The 20,078-nt window shown below is 55.8% G+C and overlaps 1 protein-coding gene across 1 annotated transcript; it reads left to right on the plus strand.

The window, feature by feature from the left end:
- The first annotated feature begins 2,633 nt into the window (after positions 1-2,633).
- Positions 2,634-19,291, plus strand: LOC115300056 (solute carrier family 2, facilitated glucose transporter member 5). Its single transcript, XM_029949638.1, has 12 exons — positions 2,634-2,835; positions 8,728-8,826; positions 9,190-9,350; positions 11,503-11,627; positions 13,947-14,099; positions 16,392-16,517; positions 16,615-16,802; positions 16,884-16,994; positions 17,442-17,543; positions 17,848-17,923; positions 18,382-18,509; positions 18,609-19,291. The coding sequence occupies exons 1-12, from the start codon at positions 2,803-2,805 to the stop codon at positions 18,810-18,812; spliced, it is 1,506 nt and encodes a 501-aa protein (XP_029805498.1). The 5' UTR covers positions 2,634-2,802; the 3' UTR covers positions 18,813-19,291.
- The last annotated feature ends 787 nt before the right edge of the window (positions 19,292-20,078 follow it).

The raw sequence follows: 20,078 nt of genomic DNA on the forward strand, positions 1-20,078 counted from the left end.
CACCGACCTTGCAGTTTCTGGAGCCGCACACTCACCTACTGTTCCCTGTCTGGAAGGCTCTTTCCACCACCCCGTCCTGCCCCCTTTGCCTACATAAGGTCCTTTCACCCTCCTTCCCATCTTGGCTCAGTCTCACATTTGTAGGGCGGCTTTCCCTGGCCAGCCCACCACCCCCATCTTTGGAGCCCTTTTTCTATAATTACAAATTCATCCATGTGTTTATGCGGCTATAAATTATTTCTTCAACGAAGGCCTAAGCCACAGGAGGCCAAAGCAGCTTTGATATTTGAACCCTGTTGCACAGTCTGTCTGGTAGAGCAGCGGGCTCATGAAATATAAATAAATACACGCTAGGCTCAAAACCGTGTGTAATCTCACATCCCAGGATAACTGCTATTGGCAGCTCCTGATAAGTCCTCTAAAATTGTGAGCAAATAGGGGCGCCTGGGGGGCTCAGTCGGTTGGGCATCCGACTTTGGCTCAAGTCAGGAGCTCATGGTTCATGGGTTCAAGGCCCCTGTCAGGCTCTGTGCTGACAGCTCAGGGCCTGGACCCTGCTTCCGATTCTGTGTTTCCCTCTCTCTCAGCCCCTCCCCTGCTCGCACTCTGTCTCTCTCTCAAAAATAAATAAGCATTAAAAAAAATTGTGTGCTAACACTTAGTTTATGTTAGTAAGAATAATCTGGGTATTGCGATCTGAGGCCCGAATCATTGGCGAGCACCTTCTGCGTCGTGAGAGGCTAGAGGAGGCTTAGATACATTCTTTCCTGAGAAAGAGGAAAAGTGGCTTTGGGTCCTCCTCTCCCTCAATGATAAAATTCTAATAAATTTTCCTGTGATGAACCAAACTGCCGGGAGGTGGGCGGGAGAGTCAGAAGACCCCGCCAGTAGCCCCCAGGGCCCTGCGTCTGTCCATCTTCCCTTATAACTTGATTCCTTCGCCCTCCTTACAAGTCATTTCAAAACACGTATTTTCAAGTATTTGTACACGACCCTGGGACAGGCCTCAGCCTGTCCTTGGGTCAATCAGTGTTGTTCATTAGTGTCATTTTAAACTGGCGAAAATAAGCTTCGATTGACAGGCTCCTCTCCTAGTCCAAGTCCAGGGCTGGGCAGGGGAAGGGAGGTTCACCACCCCCACCCAGGGGTCAAAAACCACAAAGACCACTTGCAGGCGGGGGGACCCCAGGCCACAAGCCCTGAGTCGGCCGGAAGCAGGGGTCTGCGGTCCCAGATTCCGGGAGCGCAAGGGCCCCTGGATGGGGCGGGAACGGCCACCAGAGGTTCCAGGCTGCTGGACCCGAGGCGGGGAAGGACCACGCAGGGCTGCAGCACCTGCCTGGAGCCTTTGGGCCCACCGTGGGCCTGGGCGGAGGGTGGCCTGGCCACAAACCCTCTGCTGGCCATGCTGGGGCGCTGGTGACACTCGGCCGCGCCCACCAAGCTGGAGGACACACAGGAGTGAGGCACCTGGGCAGGTCAGGCAGGGACCCCGCTCCGCGCAGGAGGGGAAGGGACAGCTGGACTTGACCAGGACCCAAGACTGCAAAGTTCCTTTGTTTGCACGATCTCGTCCTTCCTTCCTTCTCCCCACCACCGAAGTGCATGTCTTTGGAGAACTTTTCAAACCTCTTTGAAATGACTGGAACCTTCCGATCTTGCCAAACCTTGGTTGGAAATCATGGCTATGATTCAGAAGCAAAGGACAGGAAGTGAAACTGTGGGGAAGACACGGCCAATCCTCCCTGGTGAGTGGGGCTTAGGGCCCCCCCCCCCCGGTATCCCCCAGGGCACCCCCCTCACAGTCTCCCGCATGCAGGAGCCCTGGTCACAATTCCCAAGTGTGTTGCTGCAGGAACTGCGCCCAGCACGCAGCGGGCCCCCCGTCACCCTGATTTCTGCGCCAGGGGAAGGTCCTGCTGGAAGGGCTGCATTTGTGCCGCAGCAAATAAAACGGGAAGTATCGCTTGTAAAGAGGAAAGGCTGCGGGCCGTGTGGGGCTCTGCTCCGGATTTTGGCCCCTTGTCCCGGTGTGCCCCATACCCACCGGACACGCGCTGAGCACGGGGCCCGGCTATGGCCTCGGTCACGCCTGGAGGACCGCACCAGCCGCAGTGACTCCCTCTCCCTGCCCAGCAGATAATGGCATGGGAACTATTTACCGCCTCTGGAGTAGTGATGAGTGCACGCATTTAGCGTTTTTAGACGGCTCGGCTCCTCACAAAGGGAAAGAAGCTGCGAGCCGGTGTGGCCCGGTTATTTGCGCGAAAGCTGACGGTCCCTCCCGGAGAGGTTTGCTGCAGGCTCCCCCGCGGGGACCACTCCTGAGAAGCCCCTAGAGACCCGATCTCTTGCCCTCGTGTGACCTGGAGCCGGTGTGTGTGTGTGTGCGTGTGTGTGTGTGTGTGTGTGTGTGTGACCTGGGCCGGTGGCTTTCCACGTGCTTGTAACAGAAACAACCCTCCCAGCCAGGCATGACGAGCGTGACTGGCGGAGGCTCTCGAAGTGAGGACATTCAGACCGCCAGGGTCAGGAAGGCAGTGTCTGCAGTCCTGGGGAGGCAGGGGGGCGGGGCGGGGGGGGTCCCACTAGGGGAGCTAAACCCTAGCCGTTGAATTTAGAAAGACGGGAACGGAAGACACACCTAGGACTCCTGAAAGGCTTATTGTGTCTCCGGCTGGCTGTAAAAATCCTATTGGCTGGAACTCGGCTTGGCCAAAGTACAGCCAGAAGGTTTCTGTCTCCTTTCAGAGCAGTCGGCGTTTGGGCTGCAAGGAAGCGAGCCGCACTTTCGGAGCAAGGATGGAGCAACAGGGTCCAGTCAAGAAGGAAGGGGTATGTGGACCCCCCCCAGCCCCCCCCCCAGAAAGGATTAGAGCGGTCTGCTCAGCATGGCTGGAGGGGGAGTGGGGTGGGGGGCTGGGGGGTTCTTGGGTGTGCAGGGCAGGACCGTTGGCGGCAAACTGCCTCTCAGAGTTCGCTTGCACAGGGACTAGCGGCGCAGACTTGGAGCATTCCAGTTTAGAGACTGGGGTTCATTCTGATGCAACAGCCTTGAAAAGCCTGTAACCAAATGGAAGAAACAGAGTTCATTTGTCCCAACTGCCTTCAAAGCTAGAGGTGAAGGGATTCTGAAACCAGTAGCAAAAGCTCTTGTACCTGTTTTTTTTTTTAATGTTTATTTATTTTTTGAGACAGAGACACAGAGGGGGAGCAGGGAAGGGCAGAGGGAGAGAGAGAGGGAGACACAGGATCTGAAGCAGGTTCCCGGCTCTGAGTGGTCACTACAGAACCGGACGTGGGGCTCGAACCTGCGAGATCGTGACCGGAGCCAAAGTCAGATGCTTAACGGACCGAGCCACCCAGGCGTCCCTGTTTGTGATATGTTTTTGGATTTGTTTTGATTTTGGCTTCAGAATGCTTCCATTGAGCTTTTCGGCGAGTAACACGGCTGGGCCAGGGTGCGGAGAAGGTGGGCTCGGAAAAGACCGTGCAAGACCCGAATCGAATTCAAATCTGTTGCAGATTTCCAGCCTTTGAGAGGAGAGGCTCCCTTGTTTTTTTTTTTTTTAATTTTTTTTAGTGTTTTATTTATTTTTGATACAGAGAGACACAGAGCATCAGAGGGGGAGGGGCAGAGAGAGAAGGAGGCACAGAATCCAAAACAGGCTCCAGGCTCTGAGCTAGCTGTCAGCACACAGCCTGATGCGGGGCTTGAACCCACGAACGTGAGATCTGACCTGAGCCGAAGCCGGAGGCTTAACCGACTGAGCCACCCAGGCGCCCCGAGGCTCCCTTGTTTTAAGAGACAGATTTTCCTGGACGTCGCCTCCCTTCCCCCGCTCCCTTGATTGAGGAAAATGCATGATGACAGAAAGTTACTAAGAATTTATTATGAGCACTTGGAAGGTGAAGGGAGTTGTGTTTCATTCAACACAACAGCATTTGCTTGTATTTAGGGACGCAGAGCTACCTATTTGTGCGAGTTATTATTTAATCTGTCCTGGGCGGGAGACGATTTCCACAGGCAGGTTGAGAGCATGCTCCGAAGCTCGTGGGTTCAAGCATGTCTGAGAGGCAATTTCATTCCTGCTCCATCCTATTCTAGCCGTGGGAACTTGGGCAAGTTACTTAACTGTTCCGTGCCTCAGTTTTCTCATCTGTAAAATGGGGATAATAACCATACCACCTCACAGGCTCCCGGAACGATTAAATGAGGTAATGCATGTAAATGACCTGGCACATAGTGACTTCCCCATAAATGTTATTACTTTCCATCATCGTTCCGAGCGGGGCACTAATGACATTTGGGGCTGGACGATTCTTTGCTACAGGGACTCATGATGCAGGAATATCAGCAGCACCCCTGGTCTCTACTCATCAGCAGCCAGGATGCTCTTGTTCCTCGAGAACCAGAGCTTCCAAGGGCACTGAGCGCCTTCACAAGGACCTGGCTGCACTCCCGTGACAACTAGGAAAGTGTCAGACCACGCGGGTGTTGCCCCTCTATTTTATCAGAAAGGGGCTATGAGGTAATGAACTTGGGCGCATGGGAGTCAGGAGAGACCCTGGTGTGATCTGTGGCCTCTCCAAAGAGTAGTGTCCCCGGGCGCCTGGGTGGCTCAGTCCGTTAGGCCTCGGACTTCGGCTCAGATTATGATCTCGAGGTTTGCGGGTTCAAGCCCCGCGTCGGCCTCTGTGCTGACAGCTCAGAGCCTGGAGCCTGCTTCGGATTCTGTGTCTCCCTCTCTCTCTGCCCCTCCTCGCTCATGCTCTGTCTCTCTCTGCCTCAAAAATAAGTAAAACATTAAAAAAAATTCAAAGAGTAGTGTCCCGCCTGACTGTACACCCCCCTCACCCCACCCCCACCCCCCGTCCATGAGGCTGCAGAAAAAGATTCCTGCAAGGTGGTCCCTGCAAATAAACAATCCATCTTGAAAACGGTCACATGCAAAAGGTGGGCGCTGATGACCTGTCCCCTCGGATCCTCCCAGGAGGGAAGCCCCATCCAGGGCCAGGGGCGATGAAAGCAGCCCCTTCCTGGCTGCCCAAGGGGCACACCTGCCCCTTCGGACAAAAGCCAGGACACATACTAGGCTCCTCCCCACTCCCAGGAACAAGGCAGCTGCTGTGAGTCTGAGGGGGTGGGGGGAGGGAAGGGGCGCCTGGGGATGATTTCGGAGCCCGGGGAAGCTTGCAGAAGGCCGGGCTGTGTGACCCTGCGTTGGCCTTTGGGTTCCTCCTATCTAAAGAGAAAAGACCAGAATCTGATCAATGCACATCAAGGTCTTTCTGTGGAGAAAGTACTCTTGGCCTGGAGAGGGGGGAAAATAGGTGAGGGGAAAAAATATGCCACATGTTTTAGAAACTGAAAACATGTCCTTTTTTTTAAAAGTTTATTTATTTATTTATTTTAATAGTTTAAAGAGATTTTAATGTTTATATTTGAGAGAGAGAGGATTTGAAGCAGGTTCCATGCAGGCAGCAGAGAGCCTGATGCGGGGCTCAAACTCCTGAATCAGGAGATCATGACCTGAGCCAAAGTCAGAAGCTTAACCAACTGAGTCACCCCGCGCCCCCAGTTTTTTATTTTGGAGAGAGTGAGAGTGGAGAGGGGTGGAAGGAGAGAGAATCTTAAGCAGGTTCCACACTCAGCGCAGAGCCCGGTGTGGGATTCCATGCATCCCCCTGGGATCATGACCTGAGCCAAAATCAAGATGCTCAACCAGCTGAGCCACCCAGGCGCCCCTATTATGTATTTTTTAAATGTCTGCCTTCCCCGATGGTATAGCATGGCACTGGGACTACAGTCAGCTGTGAGCCACTTTGCTGAAGGGGTGAAGGCACCTGGACCAGCCTGGACAGTCAGAACCTCCCAGAATATCTTTGATGTTTCCACAAAGGAAAACCCCCAACTCTTGTGAGTCCACGGACTGTGGCCGTGTCTTGAATTCAAGGAGGAAGACAAACCTTAGATGTTAAATTGTACGCTCTGTGCTTACAGACTCTCTCTGCAGCCTGAGTTCCCTCTGATGATGTGCATGGGACCTCATGAAAGCGCCCAAGGCCGCTGGTTGTCCTTGGTGCCCAGCAGGGTCCCCTATTCTGGGGCACCGGCCAGCTCCCCTGCAGAGCTGTGCTAAGGACTCCAAACCGGAGGGCCCATCAAAGTAGGAAGTGGTCAAGAAAGAGTTGCACTTGGCAGAATGAGTGAAGCCTGTTGTGTTTCTAGTTAATTGTTTACCTGGAAGAGAATCAGAAGAGGAAAACTGTTTATCAGCTTTCTCCTTTCCTTCTTCCTCCCTCCTTCCCCTTCTTTCTCTCCTTCCTCCTTTCCTTCCTCCCCCAATTCTCTCCTCCCTTCCTGCCTCCCTCCCTCCCGCAAAATCAAGCAATAGAACAGGTCATGGGGGGTGATCTTTACTTCTCCACTGTATCCCCAGCACTTAGAAGGATGCCAGGCTCACAGCTGGTGCTCCACATGTTGAAGGGAATGAGTGAATGAGTGCCCAGAGCACTCTGTCTGCACCTCGGGTGGGCGTGTGCATGGATGTGCCTACTGGCACACCCCTGCCTTTAGAAATCACAGGACAGCATGGCAGATGCCCTGGAGCCCGCTTTCTCTCCGGGTGGCATCGCCCCTACTTTGTCCCCTGCGGCCCCACACCGGCCCCAGGGGATGGTGGGGACTAAGGGAGACTGGAAACCAGCGCCCACAGGTCTTCCCTTCCTTACCAGACACTCCCTGCTGAATTAACCATCTTTTAAAATGTTTGTTAGAAACAGAGAGTGAGCAGGGGAGGGGCAGAGAGAGAGAGAATCCCAAACAGTCTCCGCACTGTCAGACCTCAACCCCACGAACCCTGAGATCCTGGCCTGAGCCAAAATCAAGAGTCAGATGCTCAACAGACTGAGCCACTCGGGCGTCCCTGAATTAATCATTTGTCGGTTTGTTTGGTGGAGGGAAGAGGAGGAGGAGGAGGAGGTTTCCCTTACTGGGGGCTCCTTGCAGGTCTTGCTCCTGCAGAGGCTTGGCCAGCTCGTGCTCCCCGGAGCACCTCAACAAGGCAGGAATGACCGCCGGCTCTCTGCCTGCCCTGCGCCTCACTTACCCCTCTGCAGAGCTGGTACCCTCTTTAGGTTGGGGGGGGTGGCGCCCAGAGGAAGACCTGAAGCCTCGGCTTGCTGGTCGGGGGGAGGCAGGTGTCTCCTGGGCGGGGCCTCCATGGGAATAGGAGGATGAAGGTGCTTCAGTGACCGCTTCCAAGAGCCTCATCCAGGCCCCAGTCAATGAATTCACCTCCGTGGCTAATCTCTTTTGTAATTGCACCTTGCAACAGCTCCAAGGGAGTGTTACGACCTTTCTCAAGATAAGGAAACTGAAGATTGTGGCCATGAAGCTAGAAAGTGACAGTGGACACATGCGAGATAAAGTCTGCAGATTCCAAGGGAAAATTTTTTCACTTCTATTTTTCTCCAGCTTTTCACGACTTTACTAATGACTTTCCGATTGTCATCAAAAAGATTGCCTTATAAGCGTGTTCAGTTTCCTCGTGTGTAGAGGGGGATAGTATCACGGAATGCACGTGTGAGTCCCCAGAAATCTGTGTTTAAATATCTTCCTAGGTCGCCTGGGTGGCTCAGTCGGTTAAGGGTCGACTGTTGATTTCAGCTCGGGTCATGATCTCAGGGTCCGTGAGTTGGAGCCCCACGTCGGTCTCTTGCTGACAGTGTAGAGCCTGCTTGGGATTCTCTTTTTCTCTCTCACAATGAATAAATAAGCGTAAAAAAAAAAGTAGAAGTTTTCTCCTACTGCCTTTTGTCTGTTACAGCAAAAGTCCAGAGGCTAAAGGAAGTTAATCAGTGACCCTAAATAAAGAATTAAAATTTTCCCATTCTGCGGCACCTGGGGAGCTCAGCTGGTTAAACACCCGACTTCAGCTCAGGTCATGCTCTCCAGGTCCGTCAGTTCAAGCCCCGTGTTGCACTCTGTGCTGATGGCCTGGAGCCTGGAGCCTGCTTCGGATTCTGTCTTCCTCTCTCCGCCCCTCCCTGGCTTGTCCCTTTCTCTCTCCCTGTCTCTTTCTTAAAAATAAATAAAACTAAAAAAAAACTTTCCCCATTCTCTCCTCTCCGGTTTTTAGGGGACTTTGTGTTTAAGGCGGCACTGAGTACATTTGCTACGGTCAGCAGACATGCCAGGATTGTTCCAGAACCAGTTAGGAGAAGATGATCCTTCCATGTCTTTCTGACCTAGTGGCTCTCAGGGGCCGTCCTCCCCCGCCCCGCCAATCAGTGGGACGTTTACCAATGTCTGGAGATCTCAGGATGAGGAGGGAGGGCCCTGCGAAGCATAAAGGACAGCCCCCAGGGCAAAGAATTATCTGGCCTAAGTGTTGAGGTTGAGGGAATCTTTTTTTTTTAAGTTTATTTATTTTGAGAGAGAGAGAGAAAGCAAGAGCAGGGGAGGGGCCGAGAGAGCTAGACTCCCAAGCAGGTTCTGAGCTGTCAGCACAGAGCTGGACTCAGGGCTGGAACTCACGACCTGAGCCAGCGTCAGATGCTTTCCTACCAGGTGAGGTGCCAGAGGGTAGGCATAGGGAGCACTGGAAACACTAAGGATCTTCAAACTCTCTGAAGTCCTTCTAGAAGACTTTGGGGTAACTTAGGGGCCCCTTGAACCGCAGCTGCTTCCTGTGACCTAAGCCAGGACCTGTCCTCCTGCAGAGGCTGACGCTTGTGCTTGCCCTGGCAACGTTCGTAGCTGCGTTTGGGTCATCCTTCCAGTATGGGTACAACGTGGCCGTCATTAACTCCCCTTCCGAGGTAGGTCTCTGGGGTGCGTGGGATGCGCCCCCACTGCCTGTCAACGGGGAGGGGGTCTGGAGCAGCCTGTGGCTGGGCACGGCCACCAAGGTGGTGGTGAGCGCACACTGGCGCGCACAGTGGGTCTTCAGGTGACAGGGAGCAGGAACACCTATGAGACGACGCATGGCCCAGGGCCACGGGGATGCCCGCGGTGCCCGGCCTCAGCTTCCCGGGGGAGCCAGGCCTGGCTGGCCCGGGGGTGGGGCTGGGGGCTCTTTCTTCCCCTGACGAGTGCGGGCATGTGTGCCCCCGGCATCCACGGGGCAGCCTGCCAGCTTAGGGGCCTGTCTGCAAAGCGTTCTGCTCTGCTCTGTCCTGCAGTTCATGGAGGCGTTTTATAACAAGACCCACTATGAGCGAACCAGCGACTACATGAGCGAGTCTGCCTTAACCTTGCTGTGGTCCGTCTCCGTATCCATGTTCCCCTTCGGAGGCTTCATCGGGTCCCTCATGGTCGGCCCCCTGGTGAATAAATTGGGCAGGTAAGAGAAGGTGGATTTCCAACTCCCGTGGCTCCCAGGCCCCATCCGTTCAAAACCCAGGCCTAAAGCTGAGGTCGTCTGTTTGTGAAACTGGGTAATAACCACCGGGATGATTTCTGATGTCCTAAATGGTCTTAAGACCAGATGTTGGGGCGCCTGGGGGGCTCAGTCAGTTAAGCGTCCGGCTTCAGCTCAGGTCATGATCTCACAGTTTATGGGTTCGAGCCCCGTGTCAGGCTCTGTGATGACAGCTCAGAGCCTGGAGCCTGCTTCAGATTCTGTGTGTCCCTCTCTCTCTGCCCCTCCCCTGCTCTAGATCTCTCTCTGTCTCTTAAAAATAAATAAATGTTAAAAAAAAAAAAGACCAGATGTTGACCTGGGGGCGCAGCAGGGCCTCAGAGTGAGCAGTGGGGGTGTCGGGTTTCAGGATCTGGAGCAGACAGAGAGCAGAATATGCTCCGGAGGTCAGGACCCCCTCCTCCCCCACCCCTTCTCTTGCCCTGTGGGTTTTTTCCTTACTGAAACCGAAAATCAAGTTCTGGCCTCTTTTCTTTTTTTTTTGCCTTTATTTTTTTAAGATTTCTTTTTAAAGTTTATCTATTTATTTTGAAAGAGGGTGCACGTGAGTGGGAGTGGAGGAGGGCAGAGAGAGAGAGAGAAGGAGAAAGAGGGAATCCCAAGCAGGCTCCACACTGTCAGTGCAGAGCCTGATGCCGGGCTCAAACTCATGAATCATGAGATTATGACCTAAGCCAAAACCAAGTCGGACACTTACTGCCTGATCCACCCAGGCACCCACCCCCCCACTTTTTTTTTTTGCCTTTAAAACACTCAAACACCAGATAACATGGCCAAGATGTCAATCCCAATGTAGATCACAGCATAGTATTCTTGAGCTGTGTCTCTCAAACTAATACAAACTCACCGCTCTGTTCTTTCACCCTGGGATGAAGTAATAGGCAAAATTTAGCCCAAATTAAATGTCTGTAAAACTCTGAAATGGCTGAGATTAACGTCAGGCACTCGACTGTGAAATCCCGGAGACCCAGGGCACCTCTCTCCGGGAATGCTGCGAATGCCAAGGGCAGGGCTCATATCTTTGCCCCTAGTTACAGAAACTAAATTAGAGGGTCTAGTCGCCGTATTTGATTCCAAAAAAGATCCTTAAGACATCACACCCCCTCGTGTAAACGCCACGGGCACGAGAGAGAGGCCTTGTTACGAACAGTGTGGAAGCGCGCTCCCTGCCCTGGGCAGACACACGGACACTGGGCACGATCTCTTCTCGGCCACGGATCTCATTAGCCCGAGAATCAAGGCCAGAACCCAGTGCCTTCTCCAGTGATTTTCAAAAAGAGTCTGAAAACAACATACAATGTCTGGTTTGGGATTTACGATCCTAAGGTCTTCCTAGAAGGTTGGTTTTGAACCCAACCATTCTCCCAGAGGGCCCCAGGGACCAGGACGTCAAATGAGGTCACAGATCTGAGGGACAAGTCTCCTTGGAGGGAAGGACTTACCCTGTTGGTCCACGGAGGGAGCAGGGTCACGTCCAGCTCTCTGCTTTAGAAGGTGACAAGCTTTGGGGGCGCCTGGGTGGCTCAGTCGGTTGAGAGTCCCGCTGGGCTCAGGTCATGACCTCGAGGTTTGTGAGTTTGGGCCCCCGCGTCGGGCTCTGTGCGGACAGCTCAGAGCCTGGAACCTGCTTCCGATTCTGTGTCCCTCTCTCTCTGCCCTTCCCTGACTTGCACTCTGTCTCTCTCTCTCTCTCAAAAATAAATAAGCATTAAAAAAAATTTTTTTTAAATGGGGCTGGCCTATGCATGCCTTCTAATGTCATTACCTGATCTGGGCCGCAAGGTTCCACTAAACTCACGCTGAGGTGAAGATTTCCAGAACCTGTAAGTGTATTGTAGTCTGCGGCCCTGTTCCTCTGCTCCCCACCGCGGATGCGCTCCGACGCAGTCACTTTCATTGGCTCCCACAGAGAAGGCTCCCACGCCAGGCCGTGCACTTGACCCTCGTTAGTCTTAGGTCACAGAGTGAGGCAGGAGCAAAGCCACTGCTGTCAGGGGGCAGACCCTCGGCCAACATCTCTTAAAAGAACAACTGAACCCTTAACCCAAACTAACTGAGATTTCGTCCTCTGCAGGAAAGGAACCTTGCTCTTCAACAACATCTTCTCCATAGTGCCCGCCATCTTGATGGGGTGCAGCAAGGTGGCCAGGTCTTTTGAGATGATCATTTTGTCCAGACTTTTGGTGGGAATTTGTGCAGGTAAACAATGCTCCCACGCTGTGATTTAGGATGACTGAGGAGGAGGAGGGGGAGGGGCGGGTGCCGGGTCTGGATTGTTCTGGAACCTCCAAAGCACATACACGCAAGCTATTCCTCTGCCCTGGGATAGATGCAGATGCCAAGCTTCCCTGTGAAGCTTCTGCAAAGAGAGCTGTTCCGCAAAAGAAACACAATTCTGTTCACAAGGGCACTTCCGGTCCCTTCCTTCGTCTCTGTGTTTTCTAAACTGTGGGCAGGACCAGTGAGGGAGCAGCCTTTTCTTTTTCGTTTTTTAAGTTTATGTGTTTATTTTGAGGAGGGGGAGGGGCAGGAGCCCAGAGTCTGAGGTGGGGCTCGAACCCACAAACCATGAGATCATGACCTGAACCGAAATGGTGAGTCAGGTGCTTGATGGAGTGAGCCACCCAGGCGCCCCGGTATTTTCCTTTTCTAGGCAGAGTACAGACTGTGTCGTGTGGAGGAGAGGTAAGGATGGTCTTCTGAAACGAGTTTGGGGGATGCATCTGTACACACGGGTGAGAACCATTCGCAATGTTAAACGTGTTTCTATATTTTTACTGTGGGTCGTGGTCAAAAAAGCATGAGGAACAATCTAATGTACGAATCCCTGTCTCATGATAGCAACCTGTCAGCTTTAAAAACACTTTTTTATGTCTTTATTTTATTTTGAGAGACAGAGATAGAGAACAAGTGGGGCAGGGGCAGAAAGAGAGGGAGACACAGAGCTGTCAGCACAGAGCCTGACATGGGGCTCGAACCCACGAACCGTGAGATCATGACCTGAGCCAAAGTCAGACGCTTAACAGACTGAGCCACCCAGACGCCCTGCAACCTGTCAGCTTTTATAGGGAATGTGAAGTTTGCAAAGGGATTTTTGGGTTCGTTTTTTTTTTTTTTTTTTTTGCCTAATTCTCCAGGGCCCACCTGCTGAAGCAGGTAGCGACTCACTCACCTGAGGTCTCTGGCCTCATAAACCAGAGGTGCTTTGCAAACCCTCCAAAGCTATCCCCCCCGAGCCGCACTTTGGTGGCCCTAGAAAACTCCCCCATAATTCCTTCCGACCAAAGAGATGTGGGTAAAGCCATGCCCGTGGCCTTCCGAGCGCTTTTGTAGACTGTATTTCCCAGGGCTGGCGGGGGCGAGCGGGACACCCACTCTTGGGGCCGTGCACCTTGAGGGTGGGCACCCAGGGTGGACACCCCCAAAGAGATGCATCCAAGGAGGCTTGCCAGCAACCCTCCGCCCAGCCCTGGCATTGGCAAGCAGCTCTCGTTTTCTGCTTCCAAACACGGGGTTGGGGTGAACAGATGATTTGGCTGGATGTCAGCAAACCCTCAGCTGGCCCTACAGGACGGTGGGGGAGACGAGGGGCCTGGGGGTAGGGGAAATGGCAAGGAATTTCAGGCTGGGAAAAAAGAGGGAATCAGCTTCCCTGAAGAGAGAAGAGGTCATGTCAAGGAGAGAATGGTGGGCCCCATGACGAGCATCCCCCTTATGCTTTCCCGAACCCCCAGACAGGTCTCTGCCGCCTTGGCCTGGCCCTGCTCCCGCCTCCCGCTCCCCCTGCTCAGCTAATGAAAAATAGACAATTCTGGAGTGCTTGGCTGGGTCAGGAGGTTAAGCATCCAACTCCTGACTTTGGCTCAGGTTATGATCTCATGGTTCATGAGTTTGAGCCCCAAGTCAGGCTCTGTGCTGACAGCTCAGAGCCTGGAGCCTGCTTCTGATTCTGTGCCTCCCTCTCTCTCTGTACCTTCCCTGCTCATGCTCACTTTCTCTTTCAAAAATAAACAAACTTTAAAAAAAAAAAGAGGGAAGACCAGAGGTCAGGCCACCTGTGTCCCCTGTCCCCAGTGACATGAGTTTGAAAAGCAAGGGTGCTTGTCCGTGAACTTCCTTTGTCAGACTATTTTCTCTTTCCTTATAGTTTAAAGGACTAAGCATTTAAATAGGTTTTGGCTTACTCTTGCCATTTTGAGTGAGTTTCAGCCCAACTCATGTGATTGCTGGAAAAGAATGAATATGTTTGAGGGGCGTCTGGGTGGCTCCATTGGTTAAGCAGCTGACTTCAGCTCAGGTCATGATCTCACAGTTCCTGGGTTCAAGCCCTGTCTTGGGCTCTGCACTGACAGTTCAGAGTCTGGAGGCTGCTTTGGATTCTCTGTCTCCCTCTCTCTGCCCCTCCCCTGCTCGCATTCAAAAATAAACATTAAAAAAAGAAATGAATGAGTTTGAAGACAGAGCTTGTCTCTGTCAGACTAATGTTTCCTGATGGTGTTTTTACTTTGATCCTGCCAGGTCTGTCTTCCAATGTCGTCCCCATGTACCTGGGAGAGCTGGCCCCTAAAAACCTGAGGGGGGCCCTCGGGGTGGTGCCTCAGCTCTTCATCACCATCGGAATCCTTGTGGCTCAGCTCTTCGGCCTTCGGAACCTCCTCGCCAACGAAGAAGGTGAGCTCAAGACGCCTCTGGACTCCAGCCCTCTTTCTGCTCCACTGGACATTTCTGCGTGGTGCTCTTTCCTCTCCAGCCGGCTGGCAGTGCTTGCTCTGGCCCCACAGTGCTGGTGTGGTATTTGCACAGGACGAGCCCTGAATGAGGTGGCGGGACCCATGTGGCCAATATTTTTCAGTCCCTCACAGGACACAGATGAGGGTGTTTAGAGTGAGCTGGAGGGGCCATTGTCTGAGCCTCTCCTGGCTTGCTTGGTGGCTGTCCACACAGGGGCCCGGGTCATGGTGGTGATGGCCGCCACTGTGTTTGAAGCCTCCGGCCACAGCCTCATTCACGCCTCCCAGCAATGCTGCAGCCTGGTGGGGGGCGGGGGGGGGGGGGCTCTGTGACTTTCCTATTCTGTAGACCAGGAAAGGGGGAGCCCCCTAGGGGTGAGGTGGTGAGTCTCAGCGCCAGTACCAATTCCAGACCCTGACTCTGGAGCCTCCCCGCCCTCCTCAGGAGCCCAGGTGCAGCACACAAGAAGCGCACGGTGACTCATAACTGTCATCACTTTTGCATGGCCTCCCCCATTCTGGTCTTGGGCATCGCGAACCTCAGAAAGGGAAATCACCGTTAACAGTGACACCAGCCCAAACATAGAAAGCGTTTACTGTGGGCCAGGCACCAGGTCTTTAGATGAAGTCCATTTAGTCCTCCAAAGAGCCCTATAGAGCAGGTATTATTATTATAATACCCATTTTCCAGATGCAGAACTGGGGCATAGAGAGGCTGGATAACATGTCCGAGGTCTCTTTGGGACACAAATCCGGGTTGCCTGGGCCTGGCTCCACGTTAAATGACCACTGTCTCCCTTCCAATAACCCTCACAAGGAGCAGGGACCAGGGCAGGGGCTAAGTTCCTGTCTCCCAGCGATGGTACCTATACACCCGCGGGACCCAGGGCAGTCACAGAGCCCCGGTGTCGGTGACGTGCCCTCTGGCGTGCCCAGCGAGGGGGCCTCAGAGCAGGCCTGGACTGGGGGAGCAGGACCAGCCTTCCAGAGGTGGGCAGACAGGGCAGACCTGCAGAAGCTCCCTGCCACGCCCAGGGAACCGCAAATGTATAGACTGTCCCTCCATCCTTTGTGGAGACCATTTTGCTGGTGTCCTTCCTCCAGAGCACGGGGGGTGGGGCTTGGCCTTATTCTCCTGCTCAGCCTCCAGCACAGACTACAGGTGCTCAGAGAACGAGGAGGGAAGGAAGCCGAGAAGAGAACATTGGCACAAGGGGCGGGCAGGCAGTCGTAATGCAGAGGTTGAGAAGTGCCCAGTCTTCTTAAAAAGCAGATGGAAACAGTGTGCCTGGATTTGGCAGTTGGGGGGTCTCCAAGAAGACTCTCGGTTAGGGGGTGGGGGTGGGGGCCAGGGCCAGACAGCTGTGGCCAAACTGGAAGGAAGCCCATACCTTTTGGAGGTTGTGCAGCGCAACTGAAACAGGGCCAGGATTGGCCAGGGAGTCAAGGGAGGGGAGGAGATCAGGAAAAAGAGGATCCATCCGGCGGGGGGCGGTGGGCGGGGCAGTGGGCGGGGCGGAAGTTGAACTCAGGCGTGCTGCTCCTGTTCTTAAGGGAAAGAGTCAGAGGCTGAAACAAGACCTGAAGATGATGTCTACACATGAGCGTTTTCTTCGTTTATGCCTCTCCCATGTCGGTAGTGAGGCCCCCTGGGCGTGGCGGGGCCATCGCCTGGAGTTTGAATCCACGGCTGTGTAACCCTCGGTTAAGAGTCCCCAGGGGGAGGGGGAAGCCTGCTGCGTGTGCCTCAGCCACCGCCTTCCCAAACCCCGAAGGGGGCCGCTGTGCGACATTTACCATCATCTCGTTCTTTCTTGCACCGCCCTCCGTGGCTTTTTGGTGTTTTTTTTTTAACTACCTTTTGCAAAGATAGCGTCAATTTTCCATTTCTGGAGTTCACCCGATTGGAGCACATTGCGTAGATCGCTGCGCCCGATGGACCCTGAGTTTCCGAGACGGGTTCCGGCCGCGCTTCGAACGGCGCGGTACAGAATTCTATTGTACAAATACACCGTGGCTTCCGTGGCCCTCCTCCCGCGTGGACGCTGGCACTGTGTGCGGTCTCCGTGTCTGCAATTAGTGCTGCTCCGACCCTGCCGGATCAGGCGTCCTGGTGGCCCCGGCATATTCGGGGCGTTGTCAGAGCACGGGAGGGTGTGCGGTGTCACCAGCTCTGTGCCCAGTCAGGGGACAGTGGCCGGCCGCTCTCACCCGGGCCCGGGCCTCCTTGCAGGCTGGCCGGTCCTGCTCGGGCTGACCGGGGTCCCCGCGGCTCTGCAGCTCCTGCTGCTGCCCTTCTTCCCCGAGAGCCCGCGGTACCTGCTGATCCAGAAGAAGGACGAGGTGGCTGCCAAGAACGGTAAGGCTCTTCCGTGCGGAGGGCGGGGCCGGAGGCAGAGCGACTTCGGTCCGGGAAGTCGAGGCCCCCTGAGCCGACCCCCCGCCCCCGCCCTTAGCGCTGAAGAGGCTGCGGGGCTGGGAGGACGTGGGCGCCGAGATGGAGGAGATCCGGCGGGAGGACCAGGCTGAGCGGGCCGCGGGCTTCATCTCTGTGCTGCGGCTGTTCCGCCTGCGGTCCCTGCGCTGGCAGGTGCTGTCCGTCATCGTCCTCATGGGTGGCCAGCAGCTGTCGGGAGTGAACGCGGTAAGGGGCTGGGGGCTGGGGGGCGGTGTCTTCGTCGCGGGGGGCCCTAAGCACCCCACCAGCCTCCTGGGTGTCTTCCAGATCTACTACTACGCAGACCAGATCTACCTGCAAGCGGGGGTGAAGGCCAACGACGTCCAGTACGTGACCGTGGGCACCGGCGCCATCAACGTGCTGATGACCGTCTGTGCCGTGAGTCCCCCCCCCACCCCTGCCACCAAGGGGGGGGCATCTTAAGAGGGTGGGGGTGGGGGTGGGGTCCTAGCTGCGGAAAGAGCCAGATCTGAGGTGGGGACACGCCTCTTGGTCTCCTGTCTCCAGCCTCTTGTCTTGCGGGGGCAGCCGGTGCCCGCCCCCAAGATGGGGACCCCCTGCCCTCCACTCTGGAAGCTTCCACTGTGTGAAGTGGCTCCTGCCCAGTCTCTTCCATAGTGGTTACTACCTGTGTCAGGAGCAAATGGATCCCCGGGACTGGGCAGGACGGTGGCCTGCTGGGGACGCACACATGGGCAGCTGCCCCTTCCGAAGGGGCACGTGGGGCAGGGGGACTTCCTGTGAAAGTGGCTCTGGCAGGGGTGCGGCCTCCCGTCTGCTGGGGCTGCTGAGCCTCCCGTTTGCCCTCCGCGCCCTCCCCTGCAGGTGTTCGTGGTGGAGCTCCTGGGCCGCAGGGTCCTCATCCTCCTGGGCTTCTCCGTCTGCTTCGCCGCCTGCTGTGTGCTGACAGCCGCTCTGGCCCTGCAGGTGAGGGGCTGGGCCTGGGGGGCGGCAGGAGCGCCCACGACCCCTGAGCCCTCACATGCACTGTAAGGAAAAGAGCCCAACGTGACCTTTTAGCAACTAGGATGAACCAGACGCCCGGGGACCATCTGCGGCCCCGGGAGCCCCGCCTGAGCCCACCTCCCACTTCCGGCCGATTTCCCAGAGGCCTCCCGGTGGCACGGCCAGTGGGAGAGCCAGGTGCCGCCCTCCCTGGCTGCCCCCCTCGCTGGGGACCCCGTTGCCCGATCCCGGGGTGTCTGATCCAGCCCCCGTGCTGTGCCCACAGGACACAATACCCTGGATGCCCTACGTCAGCATCGCCTGCGTCATCATCTACGTCGTGGGACACGCCCTCGGGCCCAGTATGTTCCCCAGAGCCGCTCTCTCTGGCTTCCTTCTTCCTCTCCTGCACCGTCAGCACTAGAAACTTCCAGCCTCATGCAGCCCCCAAGTGGCCTTTCCCCCTGCCTTCCTGTCACATGGGAGTTTGGATAGAGGGTGACCAGCATGACCACAGTAAAGTGGCCTCCACCGAGTGGCTTGAAGCAGGCCGCCCCGTGTGACTGGCGTAGACAGCCTTGCAGGTGGTCCCGGGCCCCTTCTAGGGGTCTCAGCGGCTGTCCCCCGGCCCCTGTGGCGCCCTATTCTTGCTTTCCGCTTTCTCCTGCTGCTTCTTAGCAAGCCCAGGAGTCCCGGAGGCACCCTGCTCCCTGGGCCGATGCCTCGGGCGCCCCGCACACAGCGGGCTTTCAGGACCCTCGCGGGCTTGCCCTGCTTCCAGAGAAGACAGCTCCTCCTCCTTCCCTCTCTGCCCCCCAAGGTCCCATCCCTGCGGTGCTCATCACTGAGATCTTCCTGCAATCCCCCCGGCCAGCCGCTTTCATGGTGGGGGGCATCGTGCACTGGCTCTCCAACTTCACCGTGGGCTTGGTCTTCCCGTTCATTCAAGTGAGTGTGAGCCGCCGCCCCCCGCCCCACACGCAGAGTCCTCATGCAGTAAAGGGAGAAGGTTTTCGAGAAAGCAAACCCCACTTCCCCTTCCTACAGGCAGGCCTCGGAGCTTACAGCTTCATCATCTTCGGCGCGATCTGTCTTCTCACAACCATCTATACCTTCCTGGTGGTCCCCGAGACCAAGGGCAAGACCTTCATGGAGATCAATCAGATTTTCACCAAGATGAACAAGGTGTCGGATGTGCAACCGGAAAAAGAGGAGCTGAGGGACCTCCCGCCCGCTGCTCTGGGGCCGTAACTGCAGAGTAGGAGCCTGCTGAGCGGGTTTGCGCGGGCTGCCCTCCTGGGCTTCGTCCTGGCCAGTAGCCGTCTGGGAACAGGGGCCGAGGCCCCACGTGGGGTGGGACACAGACGCACGGGGACTGTGTGGAGGGCTTCTGTGCCGTCTCCCTCCAGATGACCCCACCAACCCCGAGTCACCCGCACTGGGCTCCTCATAACACTAATGACGACAATCATTAGTGTGGTGCAGAGATGGAAGGAATCCCCTCCCGCCAGGATCCTGGGGTCTTCTGGGGACCCGAGGCCTGCCCTCAGAGAAGCTCTTCCTCCCGCCTGATCCGTCTGCGGAAATACCTGGACGGTGTGATGTCTAAGAAGCTGGGGAGCAGGTCCCCGTGGAGATTTTAACGGAGTCAGCTTGTGAATCCTGAATTCTCTGGCTGGAGGACAGTGAGTGACACGGCCCAATAAAACACATATTATCACTTTTCACAAGACGCGCTTCTTTCCTGTGAGCAGGCGGAAGAAGGCGGGGGTGGGGTGGGGGTGGGGGTCCCTGCTCCTCTGAGCTGTTGGCTTGCGCTGGAGCCTCAGCCTCTCGAGGGCCTGAGTTTGGCCACTTCGGCTTCCCCCGGAATCCCGCTGCCTGGACCAGGCCTGGCGCCCAGGGGCCGCTCACTCAGGCAGCACCTGCCGGAAGGGGAGGCGCAGGAAGTGAGATGGTTACAGAGTGGTTGAGCCCCGCCCCCTCCCACAGACAGCAGAGCGGGAGGCTTGTGTGAGAGGGACAGCGGGGTGTAGACGAGGAGATGAAGGCTTTGGGGGCGTGGGAAGGCACGGAGGGCCCGCCTGCTGGGAGCTCATTGGCAGGATGTGAGATCTGCTCCCTGGGGTGGGGTGGGGGGGGACTGAGCCAGGACCGGGCCGGGAGAGGCAGAGGTGGGGGTGGGAGCAGCTTTGGTGGGGGTGGAATGGGGCTCCCACAGGTGACAAGCTAAATAAATAACTTTGAGGAGAGGCTAACAGGTCGCTGCTGTGGTGGAACCACCCTGGGTGCCTGTGCGGGGACCCCCCCCCTGCTGTGGAAGGGGGCGCAGGGAGCAGCCGCAGGGTCTCTCCGCACGGAGGAGCCGTCCAGCCCGGCGTCCGAATCAAGCCTGACGGAGGCTGGAGCTCCGTCCTTGGTCCTGTCGCTTAGTAATTGTGCAACATGGGTACTTACTCGGCGTTCCTGTGCCTCAGTTTCCTCTTCTGTTACACGGAGCTAATAACCAATGTCTCA

Source organism: Suricata suricatta, chromosome 8 (assembly GCF_006229205.1).
Source record: "Suricata suricatta isolate VVHF042 chromosome 8, meerkat_22Aug2017_6uvM2_HiC, whole genome shotgun sequence".
NCBI classification, from domain to species: Eukaryota; Metazoa; Chordata; class Mammalia; order Carnivora; family Herpestidae; genus Suricata; species Suricata suricatta.

Bases quoted from the DNA above. Each gene is read 5' to 3' on its own strand.
- LOC115300056 (XM_029949638.1), top strand. From the start codon at position 2,803: ATGGAGCAACAGGGTCCAGTCAAGAAGGAAGGG. The intron at 11,628-13,946 runs GTAAACAATGCT...TGATCCTGCCAG, and splicing joins TTTGGTGGGAATTTGTGCAG to GTCTGTCTTCCAATGTCGTC. The intron at 17,544-17,847 runs GTGAGGGGCTGG...CTGTGCCCACAG, and splicing joins CAGCCGCTCTGGCCCTGCAG to GACACAATACCCTGGATGCC.